Here is a 16886-nt window from a genome sequence, read left to right as displayed (position 1 = left end):
CTTAGAACACTATCTAAGGCTGCAACGAAAGGTAACGCGTCTGCTGCCATTTTGGATCCGTAAACTACAAGCTTCGGTGTGTCGCATAGACGTCGTCATCGTCCTGCCGTCCCTCCCCGTTCTGTGATTGGTTCCCTATCTCAGGCAAAAATCGGATCCATGGCTCCCTTGCAGCGCAAAATGAAATCGTGCGCAAGGCAGCATGGGTATACCCAGGCAAGGAACCAACCACAACTCCAGATCAATTGATAAGCATAGAAGTAAATGCATAGATAGGTAATTAAATAGGATTCTGGCTTCTATATCCCCAAGCATAATATGTGGGTCTCAAATGCTCAAGTCTCTATTCAGAGTTTGACGAGGCTCATGTGGAAAGAAAATGTATGAAATGTTTTTACCATATTGACTTTCCCAGAACCTGAGTGATTTTTGTAATTAGCATGGAGCAGCCATTAGAGCAACATCTTAGTCCCTGCATCAATATTTAGCCTTGATGGCCACTAGAAATACACGCGCGAACACACAAACACACACACACAGCTCAGCTAGTCATTTATCAAGCAGCTGCAACATGGGTTTGTAGCCAAGAGACAGCCTGTATCATCTGTCCAATTATATTGTAATTTACTCGTCCCTCAGGCTTTAGGCTGTAATTGTACCAAATAACAACCTGCGCTCTGCGATAATCAGAAGAACATATTTGGAACAAACACGAGCGATGTCTCCATCCTGAGGCGACTAAGTATTTGTGAGAGCAATATGGGATATTAAATTTCCTAACCTAATTTAACTATCCGTCCAGTGGTTTAATTTAATCATGTGTGGTTTGACACAAAATCTTGTTATCAAAAATAACAACAAAAAAGTTTACATTTTAACTTGTATCGGCTTATGTGCAGTGCCTATATAATGTCAGGGGATTTCTTGTTTTTACAATTGGATTACCAACGTTGAACATCTATGAACGTAACTATTGGTCGATTTAGCCAAGTCAATACTTATAATTACATTTTCTTTCAGAAATAACAGTGTTTTTCTGAGTGTTAAATTGTTTAGTATTGTTCCGTGCTGGGGAAAACTACAGAAAGAGAGGATTTAAAGTTTTACACATTTCTGTCCATCTGCGCTCGACAGGCATCCATGCACGGCACGTGCATGTTTCAATGCAATACAGGATGCCAGTGAGATCATTAATCACACTTGTGTCTGGTTCCACATATGACACGTTCCATGGAGGAAACTATGTCCCCACGGCGTGTACATCACCCAAGTCCCCCCGTGAACAACATACACTTTGTTTGAATTACCAGTCACGCTCCATAAGTCCCCAGATGAGGGATCACTCACGGCTGCGTGCACGTTGGGTCTATGGAGATATAGGTCTGCCAGGCACGTTGCTAACGGAGCAGAAGGAAAGCACTCTGGTACCTGTGCACGTGCAAGCTTGCAGAACCCGAGCAACGCACACAGGCATTGGTAACGATGAGCAATAAGGGGACATTAACTATCTATTTATTTATTTATGAATGTATAAACATTAGTTTGTGCAGTAATAAAAATTATTTGAAATCATTAGCATAGTTGTTAAGTTAGCGGTTGTATTAAATTATGTATAAATTATAATGTTAGTGAACATGAACAAATTTTTTCTTTATTTAACATGTAAACCATTAGTAAACATGCATGGTCAATTACAATTAGACCATTAACTAACTGTTTAATTAACTGTTAGTTAATGCTTGATACAGCATTTAGTAAGGTTAATGACTGGTTCGTTAATGTACCCTTATTTTCAAGTTCTACCTGCGTGTTAGGGTTAGGGTTAGGAATGGACACAACGACAAAGGAAATACACGATACAGCGGAGTAGATCAAAGGAAGAAAAACAGAAACCCCAATAGTCACCTGGACACCCGCAACACCAACAGCATTCTCAGTGGTATGTTTCGACCTTCCTTGCGCTTCTGTGAAATTAACTACCCCTTATGATAATAATAATTGTTTAAATCCCATCTTTCTGAATCCTAAAGCTAGTCTGCACTATTTCTGTCATACTTCAATGTTGAAGGTACTTTTTTAGTGTTGTTGGCCTCACTTAAGAAAGGTATCTGTCCAAATGACTAAATGCATATGCATAGGAAAAAAAGTATTGTGATTTACAGTATAATAAATTTATAAATTATCAAATAAATAATGAACCCACGTAATTCATATCTGGAAGTGCATTATTGGCGAATACAAATGAGGCAAGGAGTATTTAACTGTAGGAAAGAGCCTGTTTGAGTCTCAAATCAACACCGTGTAGACATAGTGCAGAAATACAGTTATCGGAAGCCCCTTCTGAAACCCCAACCGAGTTTTCTGAGGTAGAATATCTCCTTAACAAACACGGCGTAACCCTTCTCCCTTTCAGACCCGGTTTACCGGCCAGCCTCTGTGTCGTCTCCCCCCAGGAGCTCTGCTATAACACGATATGACTGCTGGATCCCAGATTAAAGAACACATCTGTGTCGTCTCCCCCCAGGAGCTCTGCTATAACGCAGTAAGACTGCTGGACCCCAGATTAAAGAACACCTCTTTGTCGTCTTCCCCCAGGAGCTCTGCTATAACGCAGTAGGACTGCTGGATCCCAGATGAAAGAACCCTATGAGGTGGAAATAGACTTTTCACCTTGTGAGTTCACTTGCATTCTTGATATTATTCAAATATTCAACAAAGCATGAACACAGCAATCTGTTTACTATCCATTTTCCCTCAAAATCGAATAAACACTGTTGCCTCTTCTGTGAAAATACATCTCATTTTCATTCTTCATATTATTCGAATACACAACAAAGTATGACCACAAGGATCTGTTTATTATCAATTTTTCATCAAAATCGAATAAACTTTGTTTCCTCTGTAAAAAAGAAGAAGAGACTTGTCCTAGGTTATGTTTGGCGCATTACCATTTCATTGTATATCAATTCTTAAATATATACATTATGTTTTTGTTCTTCCCACCTAGGAGAATATATTGCCCTCGGACGCCACAGCATCAGAGGATGGGGGGAGGGAGGGAGAGAGAGAGAGAGAATGGAGGAGAGGGAAGAGACATAGAGAGAGAGAGAGAGAGAGAGAGAGAGAGAGAGAGAGAGAGAGAGAGAGAGAGAGAGAGAGAGAGAGAGAGAGAGAGAGAGAGAGAGAGAGAGAGAGAGAGAGAGAGAGAGAGAGAGAGTGAAATTAGACTTTGGATATGAATCTAAAGTCTGATTTGTGAGACACTGAGATACTAAACTAACACTATAGAGACACTGGGCCCTATCTTGCACCCAGCGCAATTTACTTTCTACACCGACGCATGTATCGTAGCTAGTTTGCACCGACGCAAAGCTGATTTTAGCGGATAGCGCGGTTGGTGTTTTGCCATACCATGGCAGGTCGGAACTGCAACATAAACGTACACACCAGTAGGCCATAGACAGCACAAACAGGCAAACGATTTGCCTAATTGAAATATTATGATGACGATGTAGATGTGTAAACAATTTTTTTCCATAAGGGCTGCATGAATGGACACTAGTTGGTTATGCCATGCATTAAAATAATAATAATAACAATAAATTTGAGCAAAGTAGACTATATCTGTGCCTTCCAAAACAAAATCTTGTTTTAGGGTAAATGATAACGTTGGTTAAATTATTTGGGAAAGAACAGCTGATACAGCGGTAATAAGTTGTACTTTTAAATAAATGCATCTGCAAACACTATAGAGCAAACACATATTTTCTTGACACAGACATCGTGTACAAGCCCATAACTTTTAGGAAGTATTTGATATCGAAAAAACATTATTTTACCGCGAGTTAGTGTTTAAAAGCATGAATAAATGCAGGTGTTTGTGTGTGTGTTTAAAATAATGAATGAATGCGGGCACGCGTCTGTGCACCCATCTGTTTAAACACACGCAAACTAAACACGTAACGCATAATACAGTCCATGGCAATGTATATTAACGGGGGGACAAATGCATTTTATGAACACAAGTCGATGACGATAATGTATACAATACTGGTAAGAAACTATGTTTGTTAAAGTATCGCCGCATATCATTAAATAGACCCATAGGACCGCATATCATATGTATGTTAAGTTATCTTTTCAAAAATGTACATGAAGACTCAGTATTTCTGAAGTTGTAGAAGAAACGCTATTCTATGTGTGAGTTAAGCCATTTTATTTGGCCATAAACAGCCATTTGAAGTTTTAAATCTACGGGGTCATGCATCTCATCAGAGACTGCAAACGTGCTGTCAAAATATCAACTGGTCAGGTTCAAATGCGCTCATAGCTCTTAAAGAGGATGGGAGATGGCACTCTCATTGGTTAATTGCAAGTTACGCCCAAAACACACCTACGGGCGTTCAGACCAACCCATTTTAGATTTGCGTCGGCCGCAAGAGTAATTTAGCTGCTATAATAGTCTGGTCTAATAGCAACAGCACCAGAGATCAACCCTCAAAGCTACTCCAGTTTCGGGCTTCTCCCTTAGGTTTCACACGGTTAAAATAAGGCCCACTGAGATACTAAACCAACACTATAGAGTCACTGAGATACTAAACTAACCCTATAGAGTCACTGATATACTAAACTAACACTATAGAGTTCCTGAGATACTAAACTAACACTATAGAGTCGCTGAGATACTAAACTAACACTATTGAGACACTGAGATACTAAACTAACACTATAGAGTCACTGAGATACTAAACTAACACTATAGAGACACTGAGATACTAAACTAACACTATAGAGACACTGAGATACTAAACTAATACTATAGAGACACTGAGATACTAAACTAACACTATAGAGACACTGAGATACTAAACTAACACTATAGAGACACTGAGATACTAAACTAACACTATAGAGTCACTGAGATACTAAACACTATAGAGACACTGAGATACTAAACACTATAGAGACACTGAGATACTAAACACTATAGAGACACTGAGACACTAAACACTGTAGAGACACTGAGACACTAAACACTGTAGAGACACTGAGACATACCACACTAACACTACTGAGACTCTGAGATACCACACTAACACTTTAGAGACAGTGAGATGCTAAACTAACACTACTGAGACTCTGTGATACCACACTAACACTACTGAGACTCTGAGATACCACACTAACACTACTGAGACTCTGAGATACCACACTAACACTACTGAGACTCTCTGATACCACACTAACACTACTGAGACTCTCTGATACCACACTAACACTACTGAGACTCTGTGATACCACACTAACACTACTGAGACTCTGAGATACCACACTAACACTACTGAGACTCTGAGATACCACACTAACACTACTGAGACTCTCTGATACCACACTAACACTACTGAGACTCTCTGATACCACACTAACACTACTGAGACTCTCTGATACCACACTAACACTACTGAGACTCTGTGATACCACACTAACACTACTGAGACTCTCTGATACCACACTAACACTACTGAGACTCTGAGATACCACACTAACACTACTGAGACTCTGTGATACCACACTAACACTACTGAGACTCTGTGATACCACACTAACACTACTGAGACTCTCTGATACCACACTAACACGACTGAGACTCTGTGATACCACACTAACACTGTAGAGATGCTGAACTAGCACCAGAGGGTTGCTGAGGGGAATGGGAGCTGTCATGGAGGGAACAGCCCAGTACATCTATTCTCACAGGTAGGGGCGTTCCCGCCCCCCTACACGCGGCCGTGTCCGCTCTCCGTTGGAACCGTCCGTAATTATGTTGTCATGGAAGCCGAGGACTGGAGGAAGGGGGAGTCGGCTTGGTGTGTTCAACAGAAGTGATTACGTTGGAGACTGGCGTCCGTTTTAAGTGACTACGGCGTGGTCTGATGAGGAGCTTGGGATGCGTACAATTTATAGGGGGAGGAAATGGCGTGTTACATCACCCAGGAGGGGGGGAACAGAGGCAGGGGAAGAGCTCCTGCTACAACAAGGAGACAGAAAAGGAAAGAAAGAACCACGGGGGGGGGGGTATGAATGTCCCACATTGAGATTGAGCACATCTGAGGGTCGACCGGAAATTAAGAAATGTGAGATCGTCAGACCGGGTCCCAATCGCCAGAGATATGGGCAGAAATAAAGGCACGGAAAACGGTCAAGGAATGAAAACATGGATTTACCGGGGGAAAAAAGCCATACTAAAAGCCAGCATCCTGGAGACTACGACTATTGATTTGTCATTTCTGTGGTATTAGTTGTGCTGGCAGGTGGCTGAGACCGTGAGGCCCAAGGCAGCAGCAGCTTGGGGAGGTAATTGGGGACGTGTGAGGCTGGTGTGGGTGCTGATGTGTGGAGGGGGGCGGTCGCTTGGCTCTTAATCCTGAACTGACTTCCGCACAGCTACAAACGACAGGTGTGGTTCTGCATCTCAGGTGGCGTCCAGGGCTTTTAGTGAATGCAAATTCCCAATTAGTCCTACGAGCACAAACGCACGCACAGACACGCACACATGGATGCAGGCACAAGTCGCAGACATGAACGCAAACGCACACAAACATACACGCAGCCATCAAAACGAGCACACACACAGACGCACACACACACACAAACACACCCACACACTGCTGCATACATGCACACAGGACAAATTGGAACAACCAACAAATATGCATAATAGGGGAAGCTAGCAAGGCAAAGCGCCTTCGGGAATACAGAAAAGCAAGTGATTTATTTTTTATTAAAAACGTTACTTGCGTGCTATTTGGAAGGAAGAAATAATTGCTCTTATTAATGAAGATTTTCAAAACTGCTTCAATCGTGTTTGTATATTTATCTCCTCTACATTGATATCAACAGAACAATTGCTGGCATCCCACTTTCGGGCAGAAACCTTCAAAACAAATCTTTGCCGTAACAAAGAATACAAATATAAAAACACACAGAGAGACAGAGACAGAGACAGAGACAGAGAGAGAGAGAGAGAGAGAGAGAGAGAGAGAGAGAGACAGAGACAGAGAGAGAGGGAGAGAGCTAGAGCGCAAGCAAGAGAGACAGAGACAGAGAGACAGAGAGAGAGAGTGAGAGAGAGCAAGCTACCTGGACCAACAGTCTGAGCCACCTCCCCCCACCCCTTCAATCGATCTGCTGCCAGCAGGTAACCACAGCCTCAAGGTAACAACCCAGTGAAACCCAGTGAAACCCAGTCGGAGCTCTGTCACCACAATGCAGAATGTATAAATAGTTTGTTAAAACAATGACGTTTAGAGAGGCTGGGGGAAAGGGTAGGAGGGAGGGGGGTACCATCAGTGGAGGGTAGTGATGTGTCTGTATGTCCTGCTTATACTGCCCATAGTAAATACATTTCCCATCCTGAGTGACCAACGCATCTATGGAGCTAATAATAGTGTCCACCTGAATCTCATCTTAAAATGAAAAAAAGGGAATCCAGGAGGCATTTTGAGTCAATAATATTAAATGAATAGATGAAATGACCGAATCCCCGTCTGCCGTCCCCTGGTAGCGCTCAATGCTGATGTGAAGCCAAATCCCAGTACAAAGTCAGCCGTCCAAGCCTTTCAACATCACAGAGCCCGGAGAGAGGAAGAGGAGAGGGAGAGGGCGAGAATGAGAGAAAGAGGGTGGGGGAGGGAGAGGGAGAGGGAGGGGGGGACCTCAAGAGCTGCATTGTGAATCGGCCAAGGTCATTTATCACCCTCAATGATAATAATAATAATAATAATAATAATAATAATAAAGCATTGCAAAGCAAGCGTCACCATCTGAATGTGTTATTCTAAATGTTGTTCATCTTTATCTTGTGCTTTGCTATCCACTTTTTCCCTGCGTTTAAAAATAAATGGTTGTAATTGAAATGCCAAAACTCTGTTTGTACTGTACTTTCGGCTGAAAACGAACCAAAACTTAAAAGGTATTGATTTGTCAAGCTTATTACCCTATAAACAAGGGCTGACCACCAATCTCATATAAATCAAGACTGCCGTCTTGAAATACACCATCGAAACAAATTACTAGGCCATGAATAATTGAATAAAATCAATAAACAAACATTGTGCTGTGTGAAAATAATGACTGCCCTCAAGCCAGAAACATGCCCCTAGGCTACATTCATTTCAAGAAATGAATAACTACAATAAATATATATATAATGAACATATTTATAAATTATTAACATAATCTTTCTTATAACATACAAAAAAAAACGAGATAAAGACTTTCAACACAGACTTGAACAGCTGAAAGCGACTGAATGCTAGTGGCTAACCACCTCGCGTGGCGGTGCTGGGGTTAAACACAGTATGAGGAGCTGGCGTTAAGGTACTCTCCGGTCTTAATGGCCGCAGTGCTGCCGTGCTCTCTGTGTGACGCCGGCTCACGCTGCCAGCCTGCCGCAGCCCCCATCACACTCTAATAAGACAACAACAGGAAAAATAACCTCCTGGACGAGAGAAGGAAACGTCTCGGGCGCCATGGTCTTAATCTTTGGCTCGACGGATCCACTTGTCTCCCTGCGATGGCCCCACTGAACCCCTCGACCAATTAGACCCAGTCTCCGACTGCTGTCCATCTGTCGGCATCCAATCACAAACCCCCTAGGAGGACCTCCTCAAGTTTGTGTGTTTGCATGTGTGTGTGTGTTTGCATGTGTGTGTGTTGAATGTGTGTGTGTGTTGAATGTGAGTGTGTGTGTGTGTTGAATGTGTGTGTGTGTGTGTGTTGAATGTGTGTGTGTGTTGAATGTGTGTGTGTGTGTGTGTGTGTGTGCCTGTGTGTGTGTGTGTGTGTTGAATGTTTGTGCGTAGAGCTGGGTTTCGAATCAAATTTCAAGAATCGATTCGATTCCGATTTTTAAGTTTCAGAATCGATTTTTTCAGATTTTCTCAGATTCCATCCGATTCGATCCGATTTTGATCTGATTTCCGATTCGATCCGATTTCGATTCGATCCGGGGGTTAATGTTATTAAAAATGTATTTGAACCGTTTCCTTCACTTCATGACTGTGTAGAGAAGCAACATATTAAAACTAGTATTATATCAATATTAAACAGCAAATCTTACAAGTATTGGTAGTTACTGATGGCTGGAAGACTGATGAAAAGGTTAAGGGTCAATCTACCTTCAAGAAAGATAATTCAGGACAATAAATGGAGGACATCATTGAGGTGACTATATCTGCAACAGTGGATTCCTACTGGGACACTAACCAGTGCATTATTATTATGCTTGAAAATAATTAAGAATTCACCCAAAAGCGGTTGCTACCAAAAGCATTTTTAATTTAAAACTGCTCACACTTAGTAAACTGAGAAGTACCGAAACTGGAAGTATAAAATGCAAACGTTGAGCATTGTTCTTTAAAGTGCGAACATAAGAACAGAACAATTTTAAACTGTAAAAGCACTGAATGGCGTCTATATGAGCATGTTCAAATCTGTTCTAAAACCACACTCAAGATTTGTTTTCAAGAATATGCAGCACCCTAAGTGTTCAGGGGAATCCCATAAAATATAAATTTTTAACTTATAAAATTCGATTTTTTTTTTTTTTTAATTAAAAGAAAATCGATCTTTGGATGTACGAATCGATAATCGGTCATTAATATGCGAATCGATTAAAAATCGGAAAATCGATTTTTTCAACACAGCTCTAGTGTGCGTGTGTGTGCGCGCGCGCGTGTGTGTGCGTCGAGTCCACAGCAGCGCACCGATTTAACAATCTCTCAGGCTCTAATAGAGGGAAAGATGGCACCAGTATACTGTTCCCACATGGCGCACACACACACACACACACACACACACACACACACACACACACACACACACACACACACACACACACACACACACACACACACACAAGCATTTGCTTGCGGTTGTCGTCCTAACTTTGGGTGAACTAAGTGTGAAATCCATAAATAGTTTGGTGAAATCGAAAGAAAAAAAAACTCGCAGCCCCAGGAATGCTCCCATCCACGGGCGCACACACTCACCCATGCACACACTCACACACAGATGTGAGGGGAATGTAAAAAATGTGCCCACTGTGTACACTGCGTGCTCTGTAGACGCAAGATTACGTTGCTGCCTAGTCAATTGAACCGCATGCATGGAGAATGTGCCTGGTTATCTAGTTCACACAGCGAATATGACCAGGGGAGAAAAAGATTGCACATGCCATGGATACAAGTGAAAGGGGGCAGTAGTGAAGCCCCACCGAGGACAACCCGGTGATTAACGGGTGGCATTAGGGCTCAAAACCAGCTGACGATTAAGGACACAGCGGAAGACTGTCAATGTAGAGGGCAAGTTTGCAGCCCAGGATGTGAATGAGAGCGAGAGCGAGCGAGAGAGAGTAAATAAGAGACTAAACTCATTCTCTATAGGCTGGCTGAAGATACTCATTCAGCAATTTTTATAATTTATATTCAAAGATTGTCAATACTATCACACCTGAACAAAAGGATGATGGTCATAATAAGCTCACACACACATGGAAAGAAAGATAAAAAGAGAGAGATAAAAGAGATAGGGAGAGAGAGAGAGAGAGATCTCTCCGTGTGTGTGTGTGTGTGTGTGTGTGTGTGTGTGTGTGTGTGTGTGTGTGTGTGTGTGTGTGTCCCTTGCCTGTCTATGCTCGGTCTGCTGCAATTTCCTGTGAAGTGGGGTGTGTATACACACAGATGAAAGTGAAGGATGATAACACCTTGACAACACAACACAACAACCCAAACAACCACACCTCCCCCTACAAACACACACATAAACACACACACAACCCCCCCACCACCAATTTCAGCTTCAGACCCGCCTTTCCGCCAACAAACCTGCGCTGTTGCAATCAGTCTGGAGTCTTTAGACCGCATCAGACTGGGAGTAAACACAAGCCGGACACAAACACAGTCTGAAACAATAGGAGGGAGAGAGCCAGCACTGAAGGAAAGAGGAACATTCATTTGCCTGAAGGAAATGAGAGAATAAAAGACGATGAAACAGAAGCTGGGACAGTGAAAGGGAAAGACAGAAATGAGGCGAAGGAAAGGCGGGGAGGAGAAACGAATGGGAGAAGAGAATAGATGTTTTCATCTGTCTTTTGTGGAGACTCATTTTAGGTTGAAACAGGCCTTGAGAAGAAAAGCCAAGTCAGACTAAAAATACCCACTGCTACTCTTGAGTTTATTTTCTGAGAGTTGGATGAAGGTCAGGCCGGGAGCTCTCTTTATATCAGAACCAAGAGGTTCAGAGAACATTCAGTGTCTACTGTACGTCCCTTCGTAATCACAGCGCTTGCTTCTTCCTTCCACTCTGAAGGTCATTTTGACTATCAAAGGTCGATATCACCTTCCACCTAGAAGGCAATTCATAGTGGAAGAAAAAGGTATTGAACTGCGTTTGTTGATCATGAGATCCACACTCTGGAGCGAGATCACATTGCCTCTTGCATCCAGGCCCAGCAGTGATAGCATCAAATGTCTTGCCAACATATGAACCCCCCCCCCCTCTTCAACATCCAAATTCTTATCCACGGATAAAGTGTCGACAACAAGACAACTCCTCGTTTCTAATGAGCACTCACATTTCAGGTTATTTGCACTGCAGTTTATATAAGTCAGAGCTATAACGGTTTTGTCTTCAATTGTAAGGATCACTATAACGGAGTGATCGGAGCAGAAGGAAATGAAGTAAATGGAATGAATAAAGATGAAGGGGAGCATAATGATCTGATCCACGTCCAACCGGTGTAGGTCTAATCAGACCTTCTTTTAGTTTGGGCTGCAGACACGACAGAGAGTCCACGCCCATTGGCCCACCGGTCAGCAAGCCATGTGACATTTTGCTCTGGCGCTCTCCTGTTTGAGTGCAGTGTGTTTGGGAGCACCTGACATTTCAGAACAAAGTCTTAATTAGCAAGGCTACGGCTGCTCCTCTCCCCAACACACCGTCCCTCTCTGCTTCCGGCCCCGCGTGCTGTCTTGGGGGGGGGTGGGGTGCTCCCACCGCAGCTCTTTGGTGGTTGTGTAATATGCTCCGGGATTCATTTGACATTTTCAAGCAATTGAGAATTTGTCTTTTTCCCTTCTTTTTTTTGGTTCTTGCGACTTACTTGGAAGTAAGAGACGAAGCGTTGACATTAAGAAGAACAGGAAGGGAAAAGGGTGGTGTCATTTATTTATAACCACCCCCCCACCCCCTTGCAACAGGGGACACGGCGTCTTCTGTCTTGATTGTAACCTTTATCTTTTAACACTTTTAAAAACTCATAATTAGAGTACAGAGTCGAAATTAGGTTTTCTTTTCATACTATGTGAATCTCCGGTATGGCAATCATCACAATAAGGTAGCATTATGCACTATAGATCAAACCAAATTATCATTTTTTTATTACATCTACCCATTTCTTTGTGCGCATGTGATGCACCGTTTGAAATTCGTCCATCTGGCATCACCACGCATAATTAGTCATATTTTAAGCTTTGACATTCATTCTTTCAGCTGTTTTCGCTCGCCTTTTTTGTTTTTTTCACCCACTCAACATGTGAGACAGGGGAGCCATCAAAGCATAAATCCATTGAAGAGGCGGCTATGAATACCAGGAAGCACTGCGCCGCGACAAGCGTTCCAAATTCAACTAGAGAGGCTGGGGGAACACAAAGAGTCTCGCTGCGCCCCTGTCTCCTACAGACTCTGTATAGGCGGCGACAAAGGCAGCCAGCCAAAATAGAGAGAGGATCCAGAAACGTGCCGCCGACGACGCGCGGAGGAGTGGCTGCATGCCATTGAGAAAGGGAGAAAAACATTTATATTCTGAGAATGTCGATATTGTTACACCAGAGCGAAAAAACACCCCAGTAAAAACTGCGGGAAACGGTGAAGGCTTGGAGACTGTGTTTCTACCCTTCATCTGACAGGTGGAGAGGGAGAGAGGGAGAGAGAGAGAGAGAGAGAGAGAGAGAGACTGACGTGTGTGCATGTGTGGCCGTGCACGCACGCTTGTGTGTGTGGTCTTCATGTCCTTGATAATTTAAAGTGCAGAGTTCCTTTTGAGACCTTGGTTCCACTTAAAGGAGGCGTTATCGCCGAGGAATCTAGGTGAACAGTTTCCCGGGCACGTTGAGACAGGTCCAGTGCTGTTAGAGGCAACGCACACAGAGCGGCTAATGCTGAAGCACTGGTTCAACCCCGATGTGTCAGGACAGCACACAGCCTCTGCACGCTGAAGAAATGACATGAAAAGACAGTAATTCATTTACCAAATAAGCTGAATTACTCATGGTTTCTCCCATGCTTGATGGATCTTGTCCAGGGTGATGAGCCAGATGTATTGTATTCTGAAACGACCACACCTCAGAACGGTCTTTTCCGCGATCTCTGTGTAAAACTGTAAAAAATTGTCCATCCGAAGTTTTGTGCATCATATCTAAAATAAGGAAAACAAGTCCAGGGACCCAGAGCGTCCTTCTAAGCCACAGGGCTTAGAAGGCACCTTCCGGGGTTACGCTTGGCGTCAGTGTGAAAGCAGGGGAGCTCTGGGTGAAGCCATGCCTGCGGGCTCACTCTGGCCTTCTGCTGGTCAGGGTCATTTGTCTTGGTCAGGAGAGCGGAGAGAGAGAGAGCACCAGAGGGCTGTTGTTGAGACTGTTGTTCCCACAGAGGGTTGACTCTATGCCTGGAGGCCGTGTCGTCCCGTCACCACAGCTGAGTGCTTCCTCTCTCTCTCTTTCTCTCTCCCGGATGGATGGTTGGGATTCTCAGCTAATACAGGGATTACTGACCCGCACTCGCTTCCCAGCTCCTTCTGCAGCAGGTCTCTCTCTCTCTCTCTCTCTCTCTGAGCTGCGTCAGTGTGTGTCATTGTGTGTGTGTGTGTGTGTTTTTGACAAAAGTTTGGAGACAAAATTCACACAAGAGAGATGAACTTAGAGAAAGAAAGGGACCAAGAGAGACAGCCACAGACAGAGAGAATGCGAGAGAGAGAGAGAGAGAGAGAGAGAGAGAGAGAGAGAGAGAGAGAGAGAGAGAGAGCGATAATAACAGTGATTTATATGGTAATATTAAAGAAGCAATAGGCAAAAGGCCACTGAAGAGACACAAATAGAGGTTTTCTGAAAGCCCGGCAGTCACTCAAGATCCATCCTTTTAAAAGACGAACAGCCTTTTACCGTCATTCTCACGATAAAAACCCCAAACCGTGTCGCTCAGTGTTGCACTCAAAAGCCCCTCTTTCAGTCCAGAGACCACCGTCCGATGAACTCTGTCCACTATAGAGCGGCCTACACGGAGAGCTCCATGGCATGTGCTCGCTGCCAGGGAGGGACAGGGCCGCCGGCGAAGCCGCGAGTAAGCTGTCTGTCAGCCTTAAATTTCGCTGTACAGCGAGCCAACACGAGCTGACAGGCAGCACACAACGGAGTGCCGAGCCCCCCATGAACACCCTACTGCTCAGCGCTGACGGCCGCGGTGCAGCACTGAACACTGACTGGGTGAGAAGGAACGGCGCACTGAGACCCCCTCAACCCTGACTGGGAGAGAAGGAACGGCGCACTGAGCCCTCCTCAACCCTGACTGGGAGAGAAGGAACGGCGCACTGAGCCCTCCTCAACCCTGACTGGGAGAGAAGGATCGGCGAACTGAGACCCCCTCAACCCTGACTGGGAGAGAAGGAACGGCGACCTGAGACCCCCTCAACCCTGACTGGGAGAGAAGGAACGGCGCACTGAGCCCTCCTCAACACAGGATGATGCACTGGAAAGAAGACAGAAATCCAGCCCAAGTGTTGCAGAGTGCGTTGTGCGTGATCGCACGCACGCACAGACACATACATACACACACACACACACACACAAACACACACGGCCCCCTCAACACGGGATGATGCACTGGAAACAAGACAGAAATCCAAGTGTTTCAGAGTGTGTTGTGCATGGTCGCACACACACACACACACACATGTGCCCATGTGTATGTATGTACACACATACATGGGCGCACACACACACAAAAAAGAAATCAGATTGGTAAAACCAAAGAATCGACCAGTTGCAGATAAGCTTTTATCTCTTCATGCAGACAAATGCGATCTCTCTCTCTCTCTCCCTCTCCCTCTCCCTCCCTCCCTCCCTCTCCCTCTCCCTCTCCCTCTCCCTCTCCCTCCCTCCCCCTCTCTCTCCCCCTCTCTCTCTCTCTCTCTCTCTCTCTCTCTCTCTCTCTCTCTCTCCCCCTCTCTCCCCCTCTCTCCCCCTCTCTCTCTCCCCCTCTCTCTCTCTCTCTGTCCCTCTCTCTCTCTCTCTCTCCCCCCTCCCTCTCTCTCTCTCTCTCCCTCCCCCCCCTCCCTCCCTCCCTCTCCCCCTCCCTCTCTCTCCCTCCCTCCCTCCCTCCCTCGCTCTCCCTCTCAAGAAACCCCTTGCCCTTCCCCGAGCCCCAGCTGTCTGTGGGTAAGTTCACCGTCCCACCCTCCAGCCCAGAGACGTCTTCGGAGGCACGGAGCCGCCTGGCCTGCTCGCTATGCGCTAGGCGGAGAGGGGGAGCATATGCTTTAATGGGAGGGATAATGAGGGACAGCAGGGGAACAGTGTCGGACATGGACACTGTGTTGATGTTAATCCCTGCTCCATACGCTCTATGGAAATGAGGATTTAACACCATCGCCAAATTCCAACCGATAGTCGTGAAGCCGGAGGAAATTGGTGTGCCCGTGGGGCTCGCGAGAGTGAACAACCTGACTGAATTTAGAGAGGAATTTGAGCCCGATGTCTAGAAGCGAATCAAGGTGATATTCAATATCAGCAGATTAAGGGGAATTTGGAACTGCAGCTGAAGTTCTGACTCAAAATTATAATCAAAAAGAGCATCTAAAATGCCATCGCAAAGTTTTCCCCGTTGAGCAGAACCTGCCATCTCAGCGATGCCTTCTGATCCAAATGGACTCGCTCGATGCATTAATGCGTTTCCGCTTCATAAAACGCACAAAGAAAAAAGCAGGGTTAAAGTCAAACCCCAGCTAGGCCTACCTTCTGTCTGATCTCCTCCTCCATCTTGATGGGAGAGCCCAGCTCGGCCACCTGCCGGACGCCCTCGCTGGCGTAGCCCCCATACTCCCAGGGCGTGTACCCCGCGGTGTGGGACGCCCCGATCAGGGCAGACCAGTGGTTGGCCCGTCCTGGGACACAGGAAGAGGAAGTCACATGGACAACAGAGTTGTTTTTCATGATATTGTCGTTATGATAATGTAAATATGTGGACCTTTCTCAATATCGTCATGATGTTAAGATAATGAGATCTATCATTTTATACAAATAATGTATTTGATACTAATAGTGTAGTTGCTGCTCTACATATAGTCACATTTTAATAGTCAGAATTTTGGTTCAAATGTTGAACGTTTTACGATAAGAATGCTAACATTGTGTAGGTCCCAAATAAGAATGTCCTATGATATTAATAATAATGATCAAAATATTAGTTTTACTCTGATTAATGTTATATGATGCTAAGATTATCTGAACATTGTTTTTGTCTCACATGCTAGGAAATAAGATACCTCAATATTGATCCTGTGATGAATAATATTCAGCACTTTTTTTCTATTCTATTTCACTATTTTTCAAATAATAATGTGATCTCGACCTCAACACAGTTCTTACTCCGAATATTATAATGCAATAACTCATATCGTTTCGATTTCAGATAATATCGTGATGTTCCACGAATCCCGATGTTGTTCTGTTCTGAATAAGGGCGCAGAGATAACACACAGAGACGATGTGATAACGGGTTAGTCACGGTTTTTGTAACAACGACCCCTGGTAGCGTCGCTTATTGATCCCCCA

The 16886-nt window shown here is 44.4% G+C and overlaps 1 protein-coding gene across 1 annotated transcript in view; it reads right to left on the bottom strand.

Annotated features, from left to right (window-relative positions):
• Window positions 1-16886, bottom strand: part of LOC115551334 (spondin-1) — a 51788-nt gene that overhangs the window by 19031 nt on the left and 15871 nt on the right. The window contains exon 6 of the mRNA XM_030367026.1: window positions 16068-16216. Coding sequence (XP_030222886.1) covers window positions 16068-16216 — 149 coding nt within the window. The remainder of the gene's footprint in view (window positions 1-16067; window positions 16217-16886) is intronic.

The sequence above is a fragment of the Gadus morhua genome, chromosome 9 (genome assembly GCF_902167405.1).
Source record: "Gadus morhua chromosome 9, gadMor3.0, whole genome shotgun sequence".
NCBI classification, from domain to species: Eukaryota; Metazoa; Chordata; class Actinopteri; order Gadiformes; family Gadidae; genus Gadus; species Gadus morhua.
The sequence above is the reverse complement of the archived record's forward strand: the minus strand, read 5'-3'. Positions and strand labels throughout refer to the sequence as shown.